The 24,032-nt window shown below is 57.3% G+C and overlaps 1 protein-coding gene across 50 annotated transcripts in view; it reads left to right on the top strand.

Annotated features, from left to right (window-relative positions):
* Positions 1–15,588, top strand: part of TNK2 (tyrosine kinase non receptor 2) — a 37,288-nt gene extending 21,700 nt beyond the window's left edge. For 6 of the 50 annotated variants that reach the window (XM_074030665.1, XM_074030651.1, XM_074030649.1 and 3 more), the window contains 7 exons: positions 2,186–2,380; positions 4,092–4,183; positions 4,758–4,802; positions 5,638–6,986; positions 7,091–7,180; positions 7,328–7,455; positions 9,595–10,409. In XM_074030665.1, coding sequence (XP_073886766.1) covers positions 2,186–2,380; positions 4,092–4,183; positions 4,758–4,802; positions 5,638–6,986; positions 7,091–7,180; positions 7,328–7,455; positions 9,595–9,601 — 1,906 coding nt within the window. In that variant the 3' untranslated portion in view covers positions 9,602–10,409. Of the gene's footprint in view, positions 1–2,185; positions 2,381–4,091; positions 4,184–4,757; positions 4,872–5,637; positions 6,987–7,084; positions 7,181–7,327; positions 7,456–7,819; positions 7,944–9,594; positions 10,410–15,233 lie in introns of those variants that run through there. The other 44 variants (XM_045387294.2, XM_074030650.1, XM_015444847.3 and 41 more) reach the window with 18 other exon arrangements.
* The last annotated feature ends 8,444 nt before the right edge of the window (positions 15,589–24,032 follow it).

The raw sequence follows: 24,032 nt of genomic DNA, 5'->3' as shown, positions 1-24,032 counted from the left end.
CCCAGCCTCCACGTGCCTCCCCGCGCCCCCCCCCGGGGCCCCAACTTCCCTGCACCTCCCCCACCGTGCCTCCAGGCGCCCCCCTCCACGCGCCACCCCCCGCCCCTCCACGTGCCTCCCCGCGTCCCCCCGGGCCCCCAACCTCTCTGAGCCTCCCCCCTGCGCCTCCACTCGCCCCCCTCCACGCACCCGCCCCCCGCGCCTCCCCGCGCCCCCCCAGACCCTCAACCTCCCTGCGCCTCCCCACCTCGCGCCTCCATATGCCTCCCCGTGCCCCCCCCGGCCCCCAACCTCCCTGCGCCTCCCCACCTCGTGCCTCCATATGCCTCCCCGTGCCCCCCCCGCCCCCAACCTCCCTGCGCCCCCACCACGCGCCGCCCCCCGAGCCCTCTGCCTCCCTGCACCTCCTCCCGTGCCTCCATGTACTCCCCGCCTCCACGCGCCCCCCCCCAGGCCCCCAACCTCCCTATGCCTCCCCCCAACTCCTCCAGGCGCCCCCCCTCCCCCCCTCCATACACCCCCCGCCTCCACGAGCTTCCCTGGGCCCCCCTCCCCTCACCTCCCACCCCCCCGCGGACTGTGGTGCTCTCCGGTTTGACTTTGGTCTCTGGGATGGGCTGTTGCCGGAGTTGAGCCGCTCCAGCCAGGCCTGGTCACCTCACAAGGCTGTGGGTCTGGGTGCCCACGCGTTGCTGCCTTCTCCATCCTCTCTCCCGGGCCTGACTGTGTTTCAGAGGAGCCCTTCCTCAGGCTTTGGCCCTGGGACAGGTGACGCGGGGGTTGGTGGGGAGGGTGTACAGTGTGGTGCCACACGTGTCCACCCCAGCAGCACGGGACTGTCACCGCCCCCCCTGCGCAGACTCTGCCCAGCGCATCACTTATGAGCAAGTCCAGCGCGGAGGCGGGAGCCTCACAGCCTGTCACAGCCTTCGGGTGTCAGGAGTGTCTCGCGGGAGCCCTGTGCTTCCTGGCGTGCCTTCCCTACCCCAGCCGGGCCCCAGCCCTGGCCCCGGCTTAGGCTGTAGCAGCAGAGGTTTCGTGTCTGAGGTCAGAGGGGACTGAGGTCAGAGGGGGACTGAGGTCAGGGGGGACTGAGGTCAGGGGGGACTGAAGTCAGAGGGGACTGAGGTCAGGGGGGGACTGAGGTCAGAGGGGGACTGAGGTCAGAGGGGGACTGAGGTCAGCGGGGGACTGAGGTCAGCGGGGACTGAGGTCAGGGGGGACTGAGGTCAGGGGGGACTGAGGTCAGAGGGGGACTGAGGTCAGAGGGGGACTGAGGTCGGGGGGGACTGAGGTCGGGGGGGACTGAGGTCGGAGGGGGACTGAGGTCGGAGGGGGACTGAGGTCAGGGGGGGACAGAGGTCAGAGGGGGACTGAGGTCAGAGGGCACTGGCAGCCCCAATGTCTGCTCACTGTGTGAGTACTGAGTTCCCTTTTGGACTTCTTGTTTTAAGACACAAGTAGAGCACCTCCTGAGGAGACGGGGAGGCTCCTGCAGGCCTGCCAGGAGGTGATAGAAACTGCCGGAAGCATGTGAAGTGGTGGGGAGAAGGCCTTGAGTTGCCCGGAGTGCTTCTAGACTCTCACGGGTCTGCAATGCAGGAGGCAGGTTGTAGTTGGAGGTCTGGCCCCCAGCCTAGTGCAAGGCCCTCGGTGTCCTGACACCCCCACACCTCTCAGAACTCCTGGAACCCAGCCGAGGAGTGAAAGCCAGTGGCCAGAAGAGGACTGGGGCCCGGCCTTGCCAGGGGACTGACTGGGGAGCGAGGAGGAGCTGTGGTTGGGGCACTGGTCCCGCAAACCTGAAAGCTGGGTTTGGGTCCCGGGATCTTTCTGGTAACCGTAGACAGGTCATGTTGCCTGCTGCAGCAGCGTGCCTCCTTATTTGCCAACCGTGGGGAAAGTGCCTGCTGCAGCAGCCTCCAGCGTGCCTCCTTATTTGCAAACTGTAGGGAAAGCTGCCTGACCCACCTAGAGAGTTGAGGGTAAGGCCGTGTGCAAACAGGCCTGTATGCGGCATGGTGGGTCACGGGGGCTGTGGGGGAGGAGGGCCGGTGGCAGACAGTCTGGTCCTGAGGCCTGAGCCCCATCCTCGTTCTGCCACAGTGGCCAGGGTGTGAGGAGGGTCCCAGTGCCGGGGCTGCCCGCCACGCCTCGAGTTCACTGTGCCATCTCTGTCGGGCAGGGCCGAGAACTACTGGTGGCGTGGCCAGAACACGCGGACGCTGTGTGTGGGACCCTTCCCTCGCAACGTGGTGACCTCCGTGGCCGGCCTGTCAGCCCAGGACATCAGCCAGCCCCTGCAGAACAGCTTCATCCACACGGGGCATGGCGACAGCGACCCTCGCCACTGCTGGGGCTTCCCAGACAGGATTGACGAGTGAGTACCAGACGGGGATGGGTGCCCCGCTCGGGACTCCAGGGCCCTCAGCACGGCACGCGTAGGCGGAACCTGTTCTGCACCTTTCGCTCGGGCTTCAGCCCCCGACCCGCCACCCGCGACCCTCCCCTCCTCACCCCTGGCCTTACTCTCGGGAAGCTGGAACCCTAGAAAGCCCAGCCTGGTGGGGATTCTCCCGGGGAACGTGCTTTCCCTGCCGTTTTCAAGCTTCAGGGGCCGATCTCCTAACTCCGAGACTGACTTCATCTGTGAAATGGGTCCACCCCCCGATGAGGGGAGGGCTGTAAATTCACTCTGAATTAGAACGTGCTGCTCAGAGGCAGGGGTCCTGAGAGAAGCTTTCCTGCCCATCACAGATGAAAGTAGGGTCAGGAGCTTCTGAGGATGGACTCCTGTTTGGTGGAAAGGTCTCCGGAGCCACAGCTGTAACCCCTCTTGGGACCTGGGCCTTAGGAAAATGGACTTGGGAGGAACCCGGTGGAAGCTGCTGAGGGGCAGAGCTTCTCCCGTGACCCCCCCGTGACCCCCTGTGACCCCTGCACGCGAGCAGTGGTTTTCCTTTTCCTGCCGGTGGTGCCAGAGTCCTGGAGACTTGAGCCCACTGGCTCAGGCCCTGGGGATGTGTGCAGGTGCACGTGGGAGTGAGCCTGCTTCCCAGAACCACAGCAGGACTGGGGACCTTGGGGACTGCAGAGGGAACGTTAGGTGGCAGGTCCGCCTCCCCACCGCACAGTGCAGAGCTCACTCCATACCTGGGAGGGGCGCTGCCTCCTGTGTAAGAGGATAAGGCCACTGAGGGGCATCTGGGAAGGACACACAGAATCGGTCACTTCGGGATGCTACACCCCAGGGAGGCCCTGGAAGCTGCTTCCGCCAGGCCTCCAAGCCTCTTGCTGGCCACAGGGGGATTCCAGGTCCCTGGCCTCTGCAGCCCTTCTCCTGCTGACTTCTGATACTCTGGTCTGTCCTGAGAGGCATGGAAAGCAGGGGCCTCCAGCCACCGGACCCCACACACCAGAACCCCAGGCTCACAGGGCTCAGCCCATGCGTTTTGCCTAAAAAGCCCAGCAAGGGCCTGAGGCTTGGGGTGAAAGGTTGCAGACACCTCCGGGAGAGGCTGGTGCCCTCTGCCCCACTCCTGGCACGCCGTGGCCAGCCCAGCCCCATTCCTCCGGGCTTTAATCAGCCCCAGTGACTAAGTCTTAGATACTGACGGTTGGTGCAGGGACGGAGGGTGGATCCGCAGCAGGACAGGTGGCCCAGCCTCTCCCGCACCTCCTGGCCACCCTGGCCGGGCACCATAGCTGGATGCCTCGTTCTCAGGCCCCCCATCGTGGCCTGCAGGACGGAAGTGTGTGCCCTCCTGCGGCTGCCTGGTGTGGGCTAGGGGCCTGGGGTTGTTGAGGACCACCTCTGCCCTTGTAGGGTACAGTTGGAGCCCCTGAAGTCCTAGGCTTTCCATCCTGGGGTCAGATGTCCTTTCTCTGCCCTCTCTCCAGGACACCCTGGTGTCCCTCGTCTGGTTCCAGCTGAGATGAGTGGTCAGGGTCTGTGGACTGGGAGGCGGGAGGCCTGCGCTCCAGACCTAAGACTACACCCGGTTTCCTCCAGGAGGGGGGGGTTCCGATAAGATTCTGCCACCCCTCCACATGCTTCCCCTGCTCTCCTGACCTGGCTCTCTCCCCCACAGACTGTATCTGGGAAACCCCATGGACCCCCCCGACCTGCTGAGCGTGGAGCTGAGCACCTCCCGGCCCCCCCAGCATCTAGGAGGGGTGAAAAGTAAGATCTCCTCTGCTCCTTGGTGTCCCTGATTCATTGGCTGCTCAGGAAGGAGCACTGTGTTCACAGGCCACCCCAAGCCTGCTCCTCTGGCTCTGGGGACAGTGGGGTCAGGGCAGCAGGCGGGACAGCTGTGTCCCTGGCTCTGGCTGGGCGTGGGGTGGAAGACAGGCAGCTGTTTCCGCCGAGGTGGGCCTCCTCAGGCTGGGTCTGCAGCAGCCCCGTCCGCCCCGGCGTCCTTCCTCCCTCCTTCCACGGCCGAGCTCAGATCCTGGCTTTCCTCACTTCCCCCTAATCCTGCTCTCCTGTCCCAAGCCAAACCCCCCCCCATGGTCCGGCTCTGCCTGGAGCCTCCTCCATCTCCCGGTCCTCTGCCTGTCATACCAGACTGCCGTGTTCCTTATCCTGCCGCCCGCGGCCTCCCGTGTGCTGGGGGCTTGTACGTTCACTCGCCCCCATTCACTTCTCTCCCTTCCTCTCTCTCCACACTCTGCCCTCTCGTCCGGCCGTCTTCCTCCCTCGTCCTCTGTCCTGTTCCGTCCCTCTCCCCCTGTCCGCATGGCCTTTCTTGCAGGGGAGCCTCCACCTCGCCCACCTCAGCCTGCCTTCTTCACTCAGAGTAAGTGGGGCTGCTCCCGATGCCTCGGCCCCCGCCCCCGCCCCCTCTCTCTCACTCCTCTCCTGGAAGGTACAGAGCCCGGGCAGCTGGGTGGGCGGGGAGGCTGGTGTGTGCTGTGAGCTTCCGCGGCTGGCCTGGCCTAGCATGCCTGCCTCCTCCGGCCTGCCCCCCAGAGTCTGGGCTTTGGAGCACGAGTGTGGCGCTGGCTTCCGCCTCGGCCTCACTCCCTCTCAGACCTGCCTGGGCTTTTGGAGCACGAGTGAGGCTGAGGCTTTCACTTCCTCTCAGACCTGCCTGGGCTTTTGGAGCACGAGGGTGGCCCTGGCTTCCGCCTCGGCCTCACTGCCTCTCAGACCGGCGGGCACTGTCTGGGCTTCATGGCGGTTGGTCAGGAGCGCTGTCCTCTCCAAGGATAGTTCCTATGGCCCTGATGGCAGGAGGCGGCTCCGTGCCTGCGCTAATGGTGTGCCGTGACGGGGGCGGGGGTGAGGGCTTACTAACTCGCTGGGGCCCGGGCGCAGAGCTGCCAGGGTCTTGTGCTGATGGAGGGAGCGACGGGCAGGAGCCAGTGTTGCTTGCTCCAGCTCAGGTGGAGGGAGGTGGGGCTCGTGGGCCCACACGGGGCTGCCTGCTGGGCAGAGCAGATTCCGCCCTCCTGATCGAGGGGTCGGAGGTGCACTGAGAACCTGGCAGCCAATGGCTGACCTCAGACCTCGGGGCGAACTGGGAGTGGAGGGTTGCTGGGGGACACTCGGATTTCTTTCCCATGTGCCACCTCCCCTGTGCCCCTGACCCGGCCTGACTGCCTTCCTTTGGGGTCTCCCTTTCCTCACAGAACCAACGTATGACCCTGTGAGCGAGGACCAGGACCCCCTGTCCAGCGACTTCAAGAGGCTGGGCCTGCGGAAGCCAGGCCTGCCTCGAGGGCTGTGGCTGGCAAAGCCCTCAGCACGGGTGCCGGGCACCAAGGCCGGCCGAGGCAGCGGGGCCGAGGTCACGCTCATTGACTTTGGTGAGGAGCCCGTGGTCCCGGCCCTGCGGCCCTGTGCGCCCTCCCTGGCGCAGCTGGCCATGGACGCCTGCTCCCTGCTGGACGAGACCCCGCCTCAGAGCCCCACGCGGGCACTGCCCCGGCCCCTGCACCCCACGCCTGTGGTGGACTGGGATGCCCGCCCGCTGCCCCCTCCGCCCGCCTACGACGATGTGGCCCAGGATGAGGATGACTTTGAGGTCTGCTCCATCAACAGCACCCTGGTGGGCATGGGGGTCCCTGCTGGGCCCAGCCAGGGCGAGACCAACTACGCTTTTGTGCCTGAGCAGGGGCGGCCGCCCCCTCCCCTGGAGGACAACCTGTTCCTCCCGCCCCAGGGTGGGGGCAAGCCGCCCAGCTCTGCACAGACCGCAGAGATCTTCCAGGCGCTACAGCAGGAGTGCATGAGGCAACTGCAGGTTCCGGCCGGCTCCCTGACCCCCTCTCCCAGCCCAGGGGGTGACGACAAGCCCCAGGTGCCCCCCCGGGTACCCATCCCCCCTCGGCCCACGCGCCCACACGTCCAGCTGTCTCCAGCCCCCTCGGGCGAGGAGGAGACGGGCCGGTGGCCTGGACCTGCCTCCCCTCCCCGGGTACCTCCGCGGGAGCCCCTGTCCCCTCAAGGCTCGAGGACACCCAGCCCCCTGGTACCACCTGGTAGCTCCCCACTGCCACCCCGACTCTCAAGCTCACCTGGGAAGACCATGCCCACCACCCAGAGCTTTGCCTCAGACCCCAAGTACGCCACCCCCCAGGTGATCCAGGCGCCTGGCCCGCGGGCCGGTCCCTGCATCCTGCCCATTGTCCGGGATGGCAAGAAGGTCAGCAGCACCCACTATTATTTGCTGCCTGAGCGGCCGTCCTACCTGGAGCGCTACCAGCGCTTCCTGCGTGAGGCCCAGAGCCCCGAGGAGCCGGCCCCCCTGCCTGTGCCCCTGCTGCTGCCCCCACCCAGCACCCCGGCCCCCGCCGCCCCCACGGCCACCGTGCGGCCGATGCCCCAGGCTGCCTCGGACCCCAAGGCCAACTTCTCCACCAACAACAGCAACCCAGGGGCCCGACCACCAGCCCCGAGGGCCACTGCTCGGCTGCCACAGAGGGGCTGCCCTGGGGACGGGCCAGAGGCGGGCCGGCCAGCAGACAAGATCCAGATGGTGAGCACCCAGCCTGGCTGTGGGTGAGGCGGGGCAGGGCCCAAGGGGCCTGGAGCAGTGGGCCCTCGTGGTGCTGACGGGGGTGGGGGTGTGCCCAGCTGCAGGCCATGGTGCATGGGGTGACCACAGAGGAGTGCCAGGCGGCCCTGCAGAGCCACGGCTGGAGCGTGCAGAGGGCTGCCCAGTATCTGAAGGTACCACCTCTTGCTCGCTCTGGCTTTTAGGGACCCTGAAGCCTGGTTCTGCTGCCCCCAGCCCCCCGCCCCCTGGCTCCAACTCCTCTTCCCCACCCTAGTTGGTGCCCTGGGTCCGCGTGTCCATGGCACCACCCTTACCCCCAGGTGGAGCAGCTCTTCGGGCTGGGCCTACGGCCCAGAGGGGAGTGCCACAAAGTGCTGGAGATGTTCGACTGGAACCTGGAGCAGGCCGGCTGCCACCTTCTGGGCTCCTGGGGCCCTGCCCACCACAAGTGAGTGAGCCCCACAGTCTGCCCCGCTCCGTGCCCCAGGAGGGTTGTCCCAGAGCCTGCCATGCTGGGAGGAAGCCCAGCACCTCGCAGGCCACTCCCGGCCAGGGAGACACGGCTCTCCAGCTGCGGGAGGGAGGCGTGCACGGGGCTCAGGAAATCGTTTCTCCTAAATGTGTTTATTTGGACATATTAGCCACTTGGTTTTCAAACGAGTACAAGAGGGAATTGGAGCCTCTCCAGTTGAAGGGACCTTGCTCCCCTAGCACCTGCAGCGACCCTGAGCGGTTCCAGGGAACGGTGCTTTAGGGCCCCGTGATTTACACACCTCTGTCTCACCTCTGTGTTTCCGTATTTCTGTTTAAAGTAACATTTAAAATTTCAATGTTGGCCGGGCACCGTGGCTCATGCCTGTAATCCCCAGCACTGTGGGAGGCCAAGGAGGGAGGATCACCTGAGGTCAGGAGTTCGAGACCAGCCTGGCCAACATGGTGAGACCCCGTCTCTACTAAAAATACAAAATTTAGCTGGGTGTGGTGGCGGGCACCTGTAATCCCAGCTACTCGGGAGGCTGAGGCAGGAGAATGGCTTGAACCTGGGAGGCGGAGATTGCTGTGAGCTGAGATGGCACTACTGCACTCCAGCCTGGGCGACAGCGAGACTCTTGTCTCCAAAAAAAAAAAAAAAAAAAAATTTTTTTTCACTAAAAAGAAAATGTATTGTTTTTCCTGTAAAAGGTTTATATTATAGTGTAACAAAATATAGACATTTAAAATATATACATATATAAATATACTTTACACATTATGTAAATGTGTATGTGAGAGTGCTGCCAAAGCAAAAAGCAGTGAACTGAGGTCAGATGGGTGGAGCCAGCATCATGGCAGGAGGTGGGGCTGACACGGGCCAGGCCCTGGAGACGGCAGCTCAGTCAGGGCCTGCTGCCCTTGTCCCAGCCACGTGGCCTGTGCGTGGCGCTGAGTTTCTCCATATGTAAAGTGTGTAGATAATAGTGCCCACCCTAGGTTGGGCACGGTGGCTCACGCCTGTAATCCCAGCACTTTGGGAGGCCGAGGCGGGCGGATCACGAGGTCAGAGATCGAGACCATCCTGGCTAACATGGTGAAATCCCGTCTCTACTAAAAATACAAAAAACTAGCCGGGCGTGGTGGCGGGCACCTGTAGTCCCAGCTACTCGGGAGGCTGAGGCAGGAGAATGGCGTAAACCCGGGAACCAGAGCTTGCAGTGAGCCGAGATCGCGCCACTGCACCCCAGCCTGGACGACAGAGCAAGACTCCGTCTCAAAAAAATAAAATAAAAAAATAGTGCCCACCCTGTGGACGGGACTGGCGCGATGGATGGGGGGTGTGTCTGTCACATCACGCACAGCATGCCTGGCACGAGGACACAGGCACCCTGTGTCCCCCGTCTGTCTCATACTGTCTCGGGTGGTTCTTACTGATTTACACCCGGGACGCAGGCACCCCGTGTCTCCCGTCTGTCCCATACTGTCTCGGGTGGTTCTTACTGATTTACACCCGGGACGCGGGCACCCCGTGTCCCCCGTCTGTCCCATACTGTCTCAGGTGGTTCTTACTGATTTACACCCGGGACACAGGCACCCCGTGTCCCCCGTCTGTCCCATACTGTCTCAGGTGGTTCTTACTGATTTACACCCGGGACGCAGGCACCCCGTGTCCCCCGTCTGTCCCATACTGTCTCGGGTGGTTCTTACTGATTTACACCCGGGACGCAGGCACCCCGTGTCCCCCGTCTGTCTCATGCTGTCTCGGGTGGTTCTTACTGATTTACACCCGGGACGCAGGCACCCCGTGTCCCCCGTCTGTCTCATGCTGTCTTGGGTGGTTCTTACTGATTTGCATCCACTTAGGCTTGGGCTTTTTCGCACCGGTCGTCCGCAGATTCTCTAATACGTAGGAGTGCTAGTTAATTTACTCATCGTTTATTAACGTACAGAGAAAGGACATCCAGGATGATAAATGTCACAGTTCTTGCCGGGCACTGCCAGCTTCCAGTGGTGTTCCCTGGCACCAGGAGGCAGCGACTCCTGCGGCTCCCGGTACCCGCCCCGCTGACCTTTCTGTAACCTGTGTAACTGCTGGTGGTTTCCCATTCTGCAGGCGCTGAGACGTGTCTGGAGAGCCAGAGGACCTGGCTGAAGGAATCGCCTGAGCCTGTCCATCCACCAGGGGTGGGGAGATGCTCCCATCCAGGCCTGGAGGACCTGCTGCTCCCTGTTGCTCCTGGGGACGGAGCAAGGCCAAGGCTGCGGGAGGCTGGGAGCCCCGCCCTGCCCATCCCTCCCACACCAGCGCTGTCCCTGCAGACTTTGGTTCGGTGCCCCAGCCAAGATGAGGAAGGGGCCCGGTGAAGACAGGCCTGGGGGCTGCCCCAGCAGGCTCTGGGTATGACCTGCCTCTGGCCTGGGTCCTGGGTGGGGCCTGTGGCTGGAGTAGTGCCCCCAGGCCCTGCCCTGGGTGACCAGACGGGGAGGAAACCTGACTGGACCTGGGCAGGCAGGATGTGTTGGCCACAGAGAGAGGCGGACCAGCACCCGGTAGGACCTCCTAGGACTGGGCCTTCTTCCAGGGGGCCCCTGGCAGGCAGTTGGGGTGTCGGGCAGAATGTGACGTGTGGCCTCACCATGGACTTGAATGGGACTTGGCTGGCCGCAGGATCTTGTGCCTGGAAATAGCCTGAGGTGGCTCAGGAGGCAGAGAAAGGGCGCCAGACCATTCTCTGGCGGGGACCAGGGCCCAAGGCCCCAGGGCTGGAAGGAGACCAAGGGGCAGCCGCCCTGGAGGGACATCAGTGCTTCCTCTTCCACCCAACTTCCCGTGCGGTTCCACGTTTTCCCACCAGCCTGTCGGTTGCTGCCCCAGCATTCGGTACCTGCTTCTTCCAGAGAAATAAAGTTAGTTTCTATTTTATGTTACTTACTTGCACCTGCCTGTTCCTTTGCCTGTTGGTCAGCAAGCTCCAGCCCCAAGTGAGGCTCCCCGGGCCACCAGCATCAGCTCCGGGCGGCTGGCCTCGTGGCACCACCTGGAGGCAGCGGGAGGGCGTGCAGCCCCGGACACCGGGAGGCGTCTCCCCTTACACAGCCGGCAGCCGGGCCAGAGTCCCCACCGGTCTGGTCAGTGACTTTCACAGGGCCTGGGTTTCTGTAAGGCACAGGGCCTGGATCCCTGTGGGGCTCAGGGCCTGGATCCCTGTGGGGCTCAGGGCCTGGACTTCATTTGCTGTATGGAGTTCTGTAAGGCGGGATATATGCTGCAGGAGAGAGCACAGCAACTCAGTTACACGGAGCCAAGCCAGAAATGTTAGGAACAAGGAGCCCTTCAGTATGTTAGGCATTTTAATTTTGTTTTTCTGAATAACTCATATATTCACCCGGTTCAAAATTGAAAAGGCGCTGAAGAGTGTACAGTGAAATGACCCACCCCAGCCGTCCACTTCCCCAGCCCAGAGACGCCTGTGTCACCAGTTTCTTGTGTAGTGCCTGTTGTTGTTTTTGTTTTTTTACTTAACAGTATTTTGAAGAATTCCATAGCAATATTGAATGTGCTTCCCCATTCTTTTTTTTTTGAAACAGAGTTTTGCTCTTGTTGCCCAGGCTGGAGTGCAGTGGCGTGATCTCTGCTCACAGCAACCTCTGCCTCCCAGGTTCAAGCGATTCTCCTGCCTCAGTGTCTGAGTAGCTGGAACTACAGGCGCCGCCACCACTCCCGGCCAATTTTTGTATTTTTAGTAGAGATGGGGTTTCTCCATGTTGGCTAGGCTGGTCTTAAACTCCTAACCTCAGGTGATCTGCCCGCCTCAGCCTCCCAAAGGGCTGGGATTACAGGTGTGAGTCACTGCGCCCAGCTGGGCTTCCCATTCTTTCCGGTTGCATGGCTGTACGGGTGTACCACAACCTACTTACCTGGGCTCCTTCTGATGAAGGGCAATTTTAGTCGTATCCGGTCCTTTGCAGTTACACCCATTGCCTCAGTAAATGGTGTACGTGGGCACGTCAGTCTGAAAGATGAGTTCGCAGCAGTGGGGCTCCCGGGTCAGAGTGTGTGCCGTGGCGGTGGGTGCTGCTGAACCTGCCCCCAGTGGAGGGGCGTCCTCAGTTGTCCACCACCTGTGCAGGAGAGCGTTCTGTGTGTGAAGGAGTTTTCTGATCTTTGCCAGACTGTTAGAAAATAGTGTTTCTATAGTTTTAATATGCATTTCTCTTATGAATAAACTCAAGTTGAGCCATTTGTGTTTCCTTTTTAATGAGTTGCCTATTAATATCCTTGGCCCATTACAGAATGTCAGATTATTCGTCAGTTTCTTTCTGCTTTCCAGGAAATCACTAGGTCAATTAAGGAAACTAGCTCTTTGAGCTTCACATAGGATCATGTGACCTTGATAGGAAAAGAGGTAAATCATAGGAAAGTAGGCTGATGACTCGGGTTTATTGAAAACAAACAGGCCATTCAGGATGAGTCTGGGCCACGTGTGTGTCGGTGGCTATAGGCTGGCCTTCGGGGTAGGCCCTGAGGCTCAGAAGCTCTGAAGCCTGGCAGATTTGCATATGCCGTTTGCAAAGGCAGGAATTCTATTTTAACTGTGATTTAAAATACCTAGTCAAATAGACATAAAAAGGAACAAGTTCTTTTTTTTTTTTTTGAGACGAAGTCTTGCTCTGTCACCCAGGCTGGAGTGCAGTGATGCGATCTCAGCTCACTGCAACCTCCGCCTCCTGGGTTCAAGTGATTCTCCTGCCTCAGCCTCCCGAGTAGCTGGGACTACAGGCATGCGCCATCGCACCCGATTAATTTTTGGATTTTTAGTAGAGACGGGGGTTTCATCATATTGGTCAGGCTGATCTTGAACTCCTGACCTCATGATCTGCCTGCCTCGTCCTTGATCCCAAAGTGCTGGGATTACAGGCGTGAGCCACCGCACCCAGCCAGAACAAGTTCGTATCAAGTGAGCTTTGAGCATTGCTGTTAGACCTGGATTTCATTCCCAGCTCTGTTTCATCTTAGAAACGTTATTTAACTTTTCTGAGTCTGTAAACTGATGGAGTAATTCCTGCTTTCTAGAAGGGTTGTGAGGACTGACTGAGGTTGTGAAGATAAAACATTTTGCTTAGTGTGTGGGCCATAGTCAGTACCCACTACACAGTAGTTATTATAAATGTTATTTCCGCGTGTTCCTGCCTGTTTCTATTAATCAGTAGCTTACGTTGTGCACTGACCACACTCTGCACATAGAATTGTGTTTTACATTTCTCATTTTCCCTATTTTTTTGGAAACAGTTTATTCTTTTGCTCACAATTATCCTATTTAGAGATCATAGGTGTTTTTACTTCATTTTTAAAAAGACATCAATTTTTTTGTAAGCAATCCAGACGTGTGTATGCTTTACAAGCATTTAAAAATCTGTTTCAGAGCCAACACATAAAGATTTTTGCAGGGGGCAGAGGATGTCAAAGCAGCTGGAGTTTTCTCAGGGGAGCAGGGAACCCCATGTACTTTTCCTGCCAGACACACAGTTCCCTAAACCCTGGGGTTTCCTGCTGTGTTTTTCTTGCTTCTAATTGGCCTGCCAGCTTTTCCGGCATCTTCTGGGTTTACCGAAAAGATCTTCAGTTGGGATGTTGAAACGCTGACCCAGGTGTGTTTGCCAACAGGGAGAATCAACTCAGTGGGGAGGTGTTGGGTGCTTTTTGTGTGTTGAGCCCTGATGAGGAAACACAAGCCGGCTAGAAACAGTTCGTGCCCCAGAGGGGTTCTCAGTCTTTGGGGGACTGTGACATCATCATGGCAAGACAAGTGCTCTGTAATCACTGTGCCCCAGGTGCCTTGGGAGCAGAGGAAGTGGCTCCCCACGAGGTCACGTTGTGCTGACGTGATGGGTAAGAACGGTGCGTGCCAGGTAGGTGAGGGGACAAACGCACTGCACCCGAGGCGGCGGACGCGAGCCGGCTTGTCCCAAGCACTGAAGTTGGCAAGGCCAGAGCGCATCCTTTTGTTGTTTTGGGGGTGGGTTGGAGGCGGCTCTCGTGATCCTGGCACGTGAGGCAGGCCTGGATCATGAGGCTGCTAGTGTGGAATGCTGAGTTCTTTTCGACTTTGTAGACAAAGGAAGACAGCAGGAACAGCCAGAGGGGCGGTGGGGTTGCGTCTGCGTGTTTAAGCAGGATGGGTTTGCTTGAAAGTGGCTGGCGGCTCCGCTGTGGCCACAAGAGGAGGAAAGATCTAGCGCGTGTCTCTCGCTGCACACTGCGGACGGCAAGGTGTCCTTAATTCGAAGCAGGTTAATCTGTACAGAAACTAAATTTGGAGATTGGAGGAACCTCCAACTCCTGGAATCTTTGTCGAGAGGAAGGGTTCCTGAAGGCCAGCCCAGGGCCACTGCCCGTCTAGAGTTAAGTGTTCAGCCCCCTGAGGTGAAGTGATAAGAACTACAGGACTGAGCTTTCTTTAAAATGAAACAGATTCGGTTTCAAGGATGGTCTTTATTCGGATGTTTGTGTCTTCCTGAGTTCTTGGTGTTGAAATGGCTGTTCTTGCGTGGTGGTGGTGGCGGTGGCGGTAGACGGTAACTGTGTCCCCGTGTCCTTGGGGAGCAGTGCTCTGTCCCGACGCCCCCCAGCAATGACGGCTGTTTGAGGGACCCCGAAGTCAGCCTTGGGGACCTGGGGCCAGCGTGCGTTCGTGGTGGGCAGCACCACCTATTGGCACAACGTGGCATTGCAGGCCCTCTGGCTAAATTTCCCAGCATGGGAGGGATGAAACTGTGCAGTCATCAACGGCCTCATAAATCAATTAAGTCCAAATCTGCTGGCCCAAGCCCACGGGTGCTTAAAGGGAAGCTCCGGGTCGCCCACCGTCCGGAGCCACACGGGGACCAGCGAGGATCTAAGGTCGGGAAAGGAGACTGGTGGGGGTCTCTGAAAAAGGCCACGCCTGCACCTGGGCCAGAAGCCTGCGGCTCTGGGCTGGCTGGAGGAAGCTGAGGGCTGGCAGAGTGGGCAGCCACTCTCCCGCAGAAGTCCTGGCATCACACCACTCCATCTGGGAAGCCTCAGCTCCTGTATTTAAAAACATGTTTTTATGATTGTCAGACATGCTCTTCGTTGAATGGGACCATTCAGAAAACAGCAGTGAGAAAATTAAACACCCAGAAAGTTGCTTAAAATTTTGATATATTCCACTTTTTTTCTGTGCACATATATGTAATGTGTATTATGGTTTTGTAAAATAAGATCATCCAGCATGCAGGGTTTTCGTAAGCTTTATTTTTATCTTTATTTTATGTGGTTTTGTTTTGTTTGAATCAAGGTCTCCCTCTGTCACCCAGGATGAGTGCCTGGCATGACCATGGTTCAGGGCGGCCTGGAATTCCTGGACTCAAGCGATCTTCCCACTGAAGCCTCCCCAGCAGCTGGGGTGACCGGCATGCCCAGCACACCTGGCTAATTTTTTTATTTTTTATTTTTAGTAGAGACAAGGTCTCACTATTTTGCCCAGGCTGGTCTCGAATTTCTGGACTCAAGCAATCCTCCTACCTCAGGCTCCCAAAGTGCTGGGATTATAGGCGTGAGCCACTGTGCCTGGCCAGTTTTCTGTAACTTCAAATTCATCTTCTCAAAGAATATTTAAACCCTGCCTCGTTTTTATTCTGTGGATAAACTCCAGTTAATACACTTTGTTAACATTTTTTATCTTGTAACTGTTCATTTGTTTAGAGACAAGCTGTCCCTCTGTCTTCCAGGCTGGAGTGCAATGGCGCCAGCTCGGCTCACCGTACCTTGACCCCTCCAGGCTCAAAGGACCCTCCTGCCTCAGCCTCCCGAGCAGTGAGGATGACAGGCACACGCCACTATAGCCGGATAAGTTTGTTCTTTGTTTTCCTTTTTTCTGTAGAGATGAGGTCTCACTATGTTGCCCAGGCTCACTATGTTGCCCAACTCCTGGGATCAAGTGATCCGCCCACCTCGGCCTCCCCAGAGTGTTGAGATTACAGGCGTGAGCCACCGCACCCAGCTGTAACAAATTGTTTTAATAAATAGGGCTAAAAGGTTTTCCAGAAATATTTGTCTCTTTTATTAAAATAAAGTATATGTTTTGAATTTTTTCATGAAAGAAAATGTACTCTCTCTCTCTCTCTCTCTCTCTATATATATATATATATATATATATATTTTTTTTTTTTTTTTTTTTTGAGACAGTTTCACTCTGTCACCCAGGCTGGCATGCAGTGGCCCGATCTTGGCTCCCTGCAACCTCCGCCTCCCGGGTTCAAGCGATTCTCCTGCCTCAGCCTCCCAAGTAGCTGGAATTACAGGCACCTGCCACCACACCCAGCTGACTTTTTTGTATTTTTAGTAGAGACAGGGTTTTACCGTGTTTACCAGGCTCGTCCTGAACTCCTGACCTCATGTGATCTGTCCACCTCGGCCTCCCAGTGTGCTGGGATTATAGGCATAAGCCACCGTGCCTGACCATATATGTTTTTAAAGAAAGGACTTATGTTCTGGACATATATTTTAAAATATGTAAAATTTTTATATGTATGTTTATAGAATATATATATATATAGTGAGATGGAGTCTCACTCTGTCACTCAGGCTGGAGTGCAGTAGTGCGATCTCGGCCCACCAGAATCTCTGCTTCCCGGGTTCAAGCGATCCTCCTGCCTCAGCCTTCGAGTAGCTGGGATTACAGGCACCCGCCACCACGCCCAGCTCATTTTTGTATTTTTAGTAGAGACGGGGTTTTACCATGTTGGTCAGGCTGGTCTCATGAATTCCAGACCTCAGGTGACCTGTCCACCTAGGCCTCCCAAAGTTCTAGGATTACAGGCATGAGCCACCATGCCCAGAGGATTTTTATTTTATTTTATTATTTTATTTCATTGTTATTTATTTTCTTTTTAGAGATAGGCCTCACTATGTTGCCCAGGTTGGTCTTGAACTCTTGAGCTCAAGCAATCCTCCTGCCGCGGCCTCCCAGAGTGCTGGGATTCCAGGCTTGAGCCACTGCGCCCAGCCAGAGTGCAGTAATTGTTTTAATGGAAGATGTACTGTCTGTGATGGCAAATCACTGGGTCGCTAGTCGCATGTCCTCCCCTGCCAGCATCACAGAGGGCCCTGGAGCAGTGAGCATCCCTGTACCGGGGCGGGCTCTGGAAGGACTCAGCCTGCAGGGAGCACCCCTACTCCCTTCCCTTCTTGGCCTGCCAGCCGCCCACCTCGCTCACCTGCTCTCCCTTGGAACCTTGGGGCTGATCATGGCCTTGGGAGTGAGGAGAACTGATCAGAGGAAAAGCCGTGTCAGGCCTAGCCTGGGTTGGAGGTGGCGGTGCCACAGGCTTGAGCTTCTTTCATGGGCCCGGGCAGCACTGTGTTTGGGAGAGGGGCTCGGCTGCCGGAAGTCCTGGGGTTATGAGCACTCTGTCTTGTCTGATAACCACAGCCTAGTCCACAGGCAGGAAAGCTAACAGCTTCCTCTAAGGTGCATTTATTTTCCTTTGTCTCAGTTACATCCTTCCCATTTGGAATACCTAATTCCTTTCTCTACCAGAAGTTTTGTTGTTGTTTTTGAGACAGGGTCTTGCTTGGTCCCCCAGGCTGGAGCGCAGTGGCACAATCTGGGCTCACTGCAACCTCCGCCTCCCGGGCTCAGGTGACTCTTCCACCTCAGCCTCCCAAGTAGCTGGGATCACAGGCACGCGCCACCACGCCCGGCTAGTTTTTTGTAGAGACGGGGTTTCACCATGTCGCTCAGTCTGGTCTGGAACGCCTTCCTGGGCTCAAGCAATCCACCTGCCTCAGCCTCCCAAAGTGCTAGGATAAAAGGCATGAACCACCGCGCCCAGGCTTTTTTTTTTTTTTTTAATTAAAACAATTTTTTTTTTTTTCTGGAAGCTTCTGAGGTCGAAAAAGGAAAAAAGAAAAATAAAATTTTGCCCCCTCATAGAAGTTTTAAAATTTCAGATAATATCATATGTCTAAGTATGTTTTTCATCCATTCATCAACACACATTTCGTGCTTTCTGTTGTGTACCTGGCACTACTGGGAGCCAGAGGTATGGTGATGAGCAAAGCAGGAATAGGTGGCCAGGTAGGGAGGGGCCTAACATCACAAAAGCTGTTGTTCCGACTATCAGCCACGTGCCAGAATAAAAGAATGGCCTTTTCCCCCCAGATAAAGTGTTTACCTTCTTTGCCAAAAGAATATTCTCATTATGGAGCTTCTGGATAACCTCCCTCTCAGAGCGTTTCCTGGGGACCTCCACCCAAGATGATGCCCGAAGTGTCCTACAAAAGAGAGAACAACAGAACCTTCAGCTCATGCTGGCTCTTGAATCCCTGTTGAACAGCGTGGGGCTTCTCTCCTGTTGTGTGGATGTTTTTAATGTGCTCACTTTATTATAGATTTGTAAATACTGAGTACATGTGCCAAAATACTCCGTCACTCCCCTTTGGTTGGTTATAGAGATAGTTCTCATTTTTCTTCTGTTATTCTTATTGCCAAAAAAAGCGAATTGTGCTAAGTCTATTACTATCGAATCATCCCCTCTCAGTGCTTAGCATTTGCTCTGGTTCGTTCCTTGAAAAAAATCACTTGGCCATTATGCTATTTTTTCTTTTTTTTGGATACAGAACCTCACTCTTTGCCCAGACTTGGAGTGCAGTGGTGCAATCTTGGCCCACTGCAGCCTCTGCCTCCCGGGTTCAAGCGATTCTCCTGCCTCAGCCTCCTAAGTATGCTGGGATTACAGGTACCCGCCACCGTGCCAGGCTAATTTTTGTATTTTTACTAGAGACAGGGTTTCACTATGTTGGCCAGGCTGGTCTTAAACTCCTGACCTCAAGTGATCCACCCGCCTCGGCCTCCCAAAGTGCTGGGATTCCAGGCGTGAGCCACCGCGCCTCGCCCATTCTAGCCTTTTAATCTCTCAGTGGCATCAGTTTCCTCATCTTGAAATGGGTTTGAGAAATTGTGAGGAATTTGATGTGTCAAAACTTCCAGCTGCGAGACCTTATTTCCTGTTCACTTTTGCTTCTTCCCTGCAGACCAAGTTGGAGGTGCGTCCTCCGTTTGCCAGACCTCCTCTCGTGCCTCTTGCTGTATGCGGAGCGTTGTGAGACAGTAAGAGAGAAACCAGCAGTCCCTTCCCGGTGGGAGCTTGCACTAGATGGGAGGGGCTCATGGAGGAGGCAGTTGAGGAAATGCATTATGGTGGCGGGGCGGGGATGGGGGTGGGGGGAGGCAGGCTCAGCCAGACTGTGAGCCAGGCAGGACTGGGCAGATTTGGACATGGGTGGCCTCAGTGGCAGCAGCATCAAGGGTTCTGGGACCAAAGCCATTTAGTTTGGTGCTAGTCTCAGTGCCCTCCACCCACGTCCTCCAAACCTGAGGAGGCCTCGGGGCTGCCTGTGGAGGTCCATGGCCTATGGCCCATTCTCATCTTGTGCCTCTCAGGCAAATTTTCTATTTGGGTTGTCGTATTTTTCAGTTCTAAAATTTTCATGTTTCTCTTTAATATTTCATGTATTTGCCAAGATGATGTGTTTTTTTGTTCACTTCGGTAGTGTTTGTTCTTACTTCTTGGAGCATGGTTATAACAGCTGCTTAACGTCTGTGGTATTCCAACACCTGCCTTGTCGTGGGATTGGCCTCGGTTGCTTGTCTGTCTCCTTGTGAGATGTGAGTTCTGTGGTTCTTCGTATGTTGAGTAGTTTTGGATTGTATCTTAGACCTTTGGAAGATGATGTTATGAGATTCTGGGTCTTGTTTAAAGCCCGCAGAGAATGTGATTTTTGTTTGTCGACGGGTTGATTTTAGCAGGTAGTTGACTTAGACTGAGACCCCAAGTTCTGCCTCCTGTGAGGGGCGGCTGCAATGTCAGTTCAGTTTTCAAGTCTTTGTATTTTGTGGTTGGGATCCGTCCCACATGTGCACCAACCAGTGACCAGTCTGGGACCGCGGTGGCAATCTGCCCACGGTTCAGTTCTCAGGGCCTTCAGTACGCAATTTACGGTCCATGCCTGTGCCGTCAAGGGATGGGCCCAGGAGCTCGGATCCAGCTTTATGGGATTCCTGCCCTGAACCACCTCCTTCTTTTCAGTCTCTGTGACACTTTCTGGCTTTCGGTCACCCCCGCCCCCGACCTTTCCCCCACCCTTTCTGGCTCTCTGGCTTGAAGGCCTGGGCTTTAGCTTCCCTGCTCCACCACACACTTCCTGAGGCTGCAGCTGCCTCTGGGGCCAAACAAAGAGAAGACGGAAAGAGAAAAAAAGCCAGTGGGAATTTCCTCCATACTTTTAGAAGCGCAAGTCCTCTGGTCAGAGAGAAGAGTTCTAGGTGCTTGTCCAACTGTTGTGATGGGTTTGCTGTAAACTAGATACCCATTGACTGATGCCAACTATGGGATGCCTTGTGGGTCATCCAGAGGGCAGATGTGGGCCTGAAACTGAAAACTGTGATCACAGCCTGTAACCCCTTGCCACCTGCTAGAATGTAACCTCCAAAGAGGACAGGCCTTCATTGCTTTGTTCATGGATGTATCTCCAAGTGCCTAAAACAGTGCCTGGCACATGGTAGGCAATAGGTATTTGCTGAGCTTGGTGAACTATAATTTCTGGTAATAGGAGCTTCTGCCATTTACCCTGTACAGAGGCTCTAAACCTACGAAACTCAAGTGTTCCCTTTCTAGGACAAATATTTTGCAACACCTTTACTATGCTGAAATGAAATTCCGAAGATAATATAATCTATCCACACACCACGTTTAAACATCAGCGTATGGTCTGTCACAGATTTGGGGTGTGCCACCCACACCACTCATCCAGGACTGAGACCCTTCCTCCAGCTGCAGGAGTGTCGGCTGCTCACAGCTGAGGCCCGAGAGAGCCACATGTTTGTCCCTGGGGGGAGGGGAGCACACATCCAGTGACTGGTCGAGTCTCCACTCCAGCATCCATTTGGGACATCTCTGAAGGCCACCCCAGGCCTGAGCCCTGAGGGACCAGCTGCATCCTCTGCTGTGACTGTATCACAGCTGAACTTCTCCCTCTGCCCAATCCTGCATTACCTGCCCCTCACAGGCGTTTTTGAGAGCACACCCTACTTCACTACGGGCACACAAATCTCCCTCTCAGAGTGTTTCCTGGGGAACTCCACCCAAGATGATGCCCTAAGTGTTGTGAAAAAGAGAGATAAGAGGCCAGGCGCCGTGGCTGACGCCTGTCATCCCAGCACTTTGAGAGGCCGAGACGGGCACGTCACTTGAGGTCAGGAGTTCGAGACCAGCCTGGCTGACATGGTGAAACCACATCTCTACTAAAAATACAAAAATTAGCTCAGTGTGATGGCGGCTGCCTGTAGTCCCAGCTACTCGGGAGGCTGAGGCAGGAGAATTGCTTGAACCCAGGAGGCGGAGGTTGCAGTGAGCCGAGATGGTGCCACTGCACTCCAGCCTGGGTGAGAGAGCGAGACTAAAAAAAAAGATAAGAGAATCGTAGTTTATAATAAATGTGTTCTCTGCACACACACTTAGGTGTGACTACACTAGGACCTCATAGCATGAGTTTCTCGGGTCCCCCCTCAGACCAGCTGGACAGGAGTCTGCACTTTGACAAGTTCCACAGGCATTTGTGTGCACACTGGCACATGAGAAGTGTTTCACTAAGATGTTACACGGGTCAGGTGCTTGTGCCTAAGTGGCTGCCGTTACACACGCGGGCTGACGCACGGGTCACGGCCACTCAGATACCGCATGTGGCAGGTGCCGCCAGTGATCAGTTTCCCACGCTGGTGAACAACTGTTGGCAAAGTGCCAAACAAAACTCACTATGGAACTTTCTCAACTTACACAGTAGTTGTGTCCCCGGAAAATTCAGTTTGTCTTAAAATTGTGCGAAAAACTATTTTGTCAGGTAGGATCCGTGACATTTCCTCATTGCGCATCACTGCCTCTCGCACTGCAGGAGGCCCTGCGGCCCTGCCCTTCAGGCCAGTAACCCCAGTAGCCGCTGGCTCCGTGACAACGGAAAACGCCCCCAGAGCTTCCCACACTGTCCACTAGGGGTCATCACTGTCCTGGCTGAGAGCGGCTGGTCTACCAGAGAGAACCTTGTGCTTAGATCTTATGTGGTATTACACGAATCCTCCTGACAAGCATAAGAAGCCTTATATTCTCTCTTTAGCTAAGAAAACCAAGTTCAGAGAAGTTCAGCGGTTTCTCCAGGGTCACACAGCTAGTAAGCAGGGTAGCAAGCAAGATCTGGGCCCAGGTCTTCCTGTCACCAAAGCCCATGTTTGCCACCACGTGTGCTTTGCAGGTGTTTGTAGGTGATCAAGAGCTGCATGGTTACTAGGCCGTGGCTGGGTTTATTTATTTACTTTTATTTTTATTTTTGAGATGGAATCTCGCACTGTTGCCCGGGCTGGAGTGCAATGGTGCAATCTCAGCTCACTGCAACCTCTGTCTCCAAGGTTCAAGCGATTCTCTTGCCTCAGCCTCCTGAGTAGCTAGGATTACAGGCACCTGCCACCACGGCCAGCTAATTTTTTGTATTTTTTAATAGAGTAGTTTCACTGTGTTGCCAGGCTGGTCTCGAACTCCTAACCTCGTGATCTGCCCACTTGGCCTCCCAAAGTGCTGGGATTACAGGCATGAGCCACAGTGGCTGGCCAATTTTTAAATTTGTTTTGAGATGGAGTCTTGCTCTGTTGCCCAGGCTGAGTGCAATGGCGCGATCTCAGCTCCACTGCAACCTCCGCCTCCCAGGGTCAAGCGATTCTCCTACCTCAGCCTCCCCAGTAGCTGGAATTACAGGCGCGCGCCACCATGCCTGGTTAGTTTTTGTATTTTCAGTAGAGACGGGGTTTCACCGTGCTGGCCAGGCGGCTCTCGAACTCCTGACCTCAGGTGATCCGCCTGCCTTGGCCTCCCAAAGTGCTGGGATTACAGGTGTGAGTCACCGCGCCCGGCGGCGGCTCACGAGTTTTAAAAAGCTCTCCACGGAGTTGTCCTGAGCACCCAGGACTGAGAGGCCCTGAGCCTGACTTGGAACGGACGTGAGCTTGAGCGAGGCTTTGCAGCGGCCAGGCTCGGCAGGTGTAAGCGGAGCGGACCGGGTCTCCCCGGGCTGGGCAGGTGTAAGCGGAGCGGACCGGGTCTCGCCGGGCTCGGCAGGTGTAAGCGGAGCGGACCGAGGCACGCTGAGCTCGGCAGGTGTAAGCGGAGCGGACCGCGGCTCGCCGGGCTGGGCAGGTGTAAGCGGAGCGGACCGGGTCTGGCCGGGCTGGGCAGGTGTAAGCGGAGCGGACCGGGTCTCCCTGGGCTGGGCAGGTGTAAGCGGAGCGGACCGCGGCTCGCCGGGCTCGGCAGGTGTAAGCGGAGCGGACCAGGTCTCGCCAGGCTCGGCAGGTGTAAGCGGAGCGGACCGGGTCTGGCCGGGCTGGGCAGGTGTAAGCGGAGCGGACCCAGGCTCGCCGGGCTCGGCAGGTGTAAGCGGAGCGGACCGGGTCTCCCCGGGCTGGGCAGGTGTAAGCGGAGCGGACCGGGTCTCCCCGGGCTGGGCAGGTGTAAGCGGAGCGGACCGGGTCTCGCCGGGCTCGGCAGGTGTAAGCGGAGCGGACCGAGGCACGCTGAGCTCGGCAGGTGTAAGCGGAGCGGACCGCGGCTCGCCGGGCTGGGCAGGTGTAAGCGGAGCGGACCGGGTCTGGCCGGGCTGGGCAGGTGTAAGCGGAGCGGACCGGGTCTCCCTGGGCTGGGCAGGTGTAAGCGGAGCGGACCGGGTCTCCCTGGGCTGGGCAGGTGTAAGCGGAGCGGACCGCGGCTCGCCGGGCTCGGCAGGTGTAAGCGGAGCGGACCAGGTCTCGCCAGGCTCGGCAGGTGTAAGCGGAGCGGACCGGGTCTGGCCGGGCTGGGCAGGTGTAAGCGGAGCGGACCCAGGCTCGCCGGGCTCGGCAGGTGTAAGCGGAGCGGACCGGGTCTCCCCGGGCTGGGCAGGTGTAAGCGGAGCGGACCGGGTCTGGCCGGGCTGGGCAGGTGTAAGCGGAGCGGACCCAGGCTCGCCGGGCTCGGCAGGTGTAAGCGGAGCGGACCGGGTCTGGCCGGGCTCGGCAGGTGTAAGTGGAGCGGACCGAGGCGCGCTGAGCTCGGCAGGTGTAAGCGGAGCGGACCGGGTCTGGCCGGGCTGGGCAGGTGTAAGCGGAGCAGACCGCGGCTGCGCTGGGCGGGGAAGCGCGTCCTCCGCGGCCGGGGTGGGGCCTCCCTGTCTGCGCGCGCCCCCTGCCGGCGGCACCCGGCCCCGCGGCTTCAGCGCTTCGGTCTCGGCCGGAGCTGAGCGTGGCTGGAGGAATCCACAGCCCCGTGTGCGTCCGGCTCCTCCGGAAAGCAGGCGCCGAGATGGGGATTAAACTCCCCAGGGTTCTATCAGGGCAGGTGACTGTGTGAGGGAAATAAGGAGGGAGCCAGAGGAGCTGGGAGCGCCTTCAGACGGCCATGCAAGTCTGAACCTGCATGAAGGAATGAGGGGGGAGGGGGGAGGGGAGC

The sequence above is a fragment of the Macaca fascicularis genome, chromosome 2 (assembly GCF_037993035.2).
Source record: "Macaca fascicularis isolate 582-1 chromosome 2, T2T-MFA8v1.1".
Lineage (NCBI taxonomy): Eukaryota > Metazoa > Chordata > Mammalia > Primates > Cercopithecidae > Macaca > Macaca fascicularis.
Note: the sequence above shows the minus strand (reverse complement) of the source record. Positions and strands in the feature narration are given on the sequence as shown.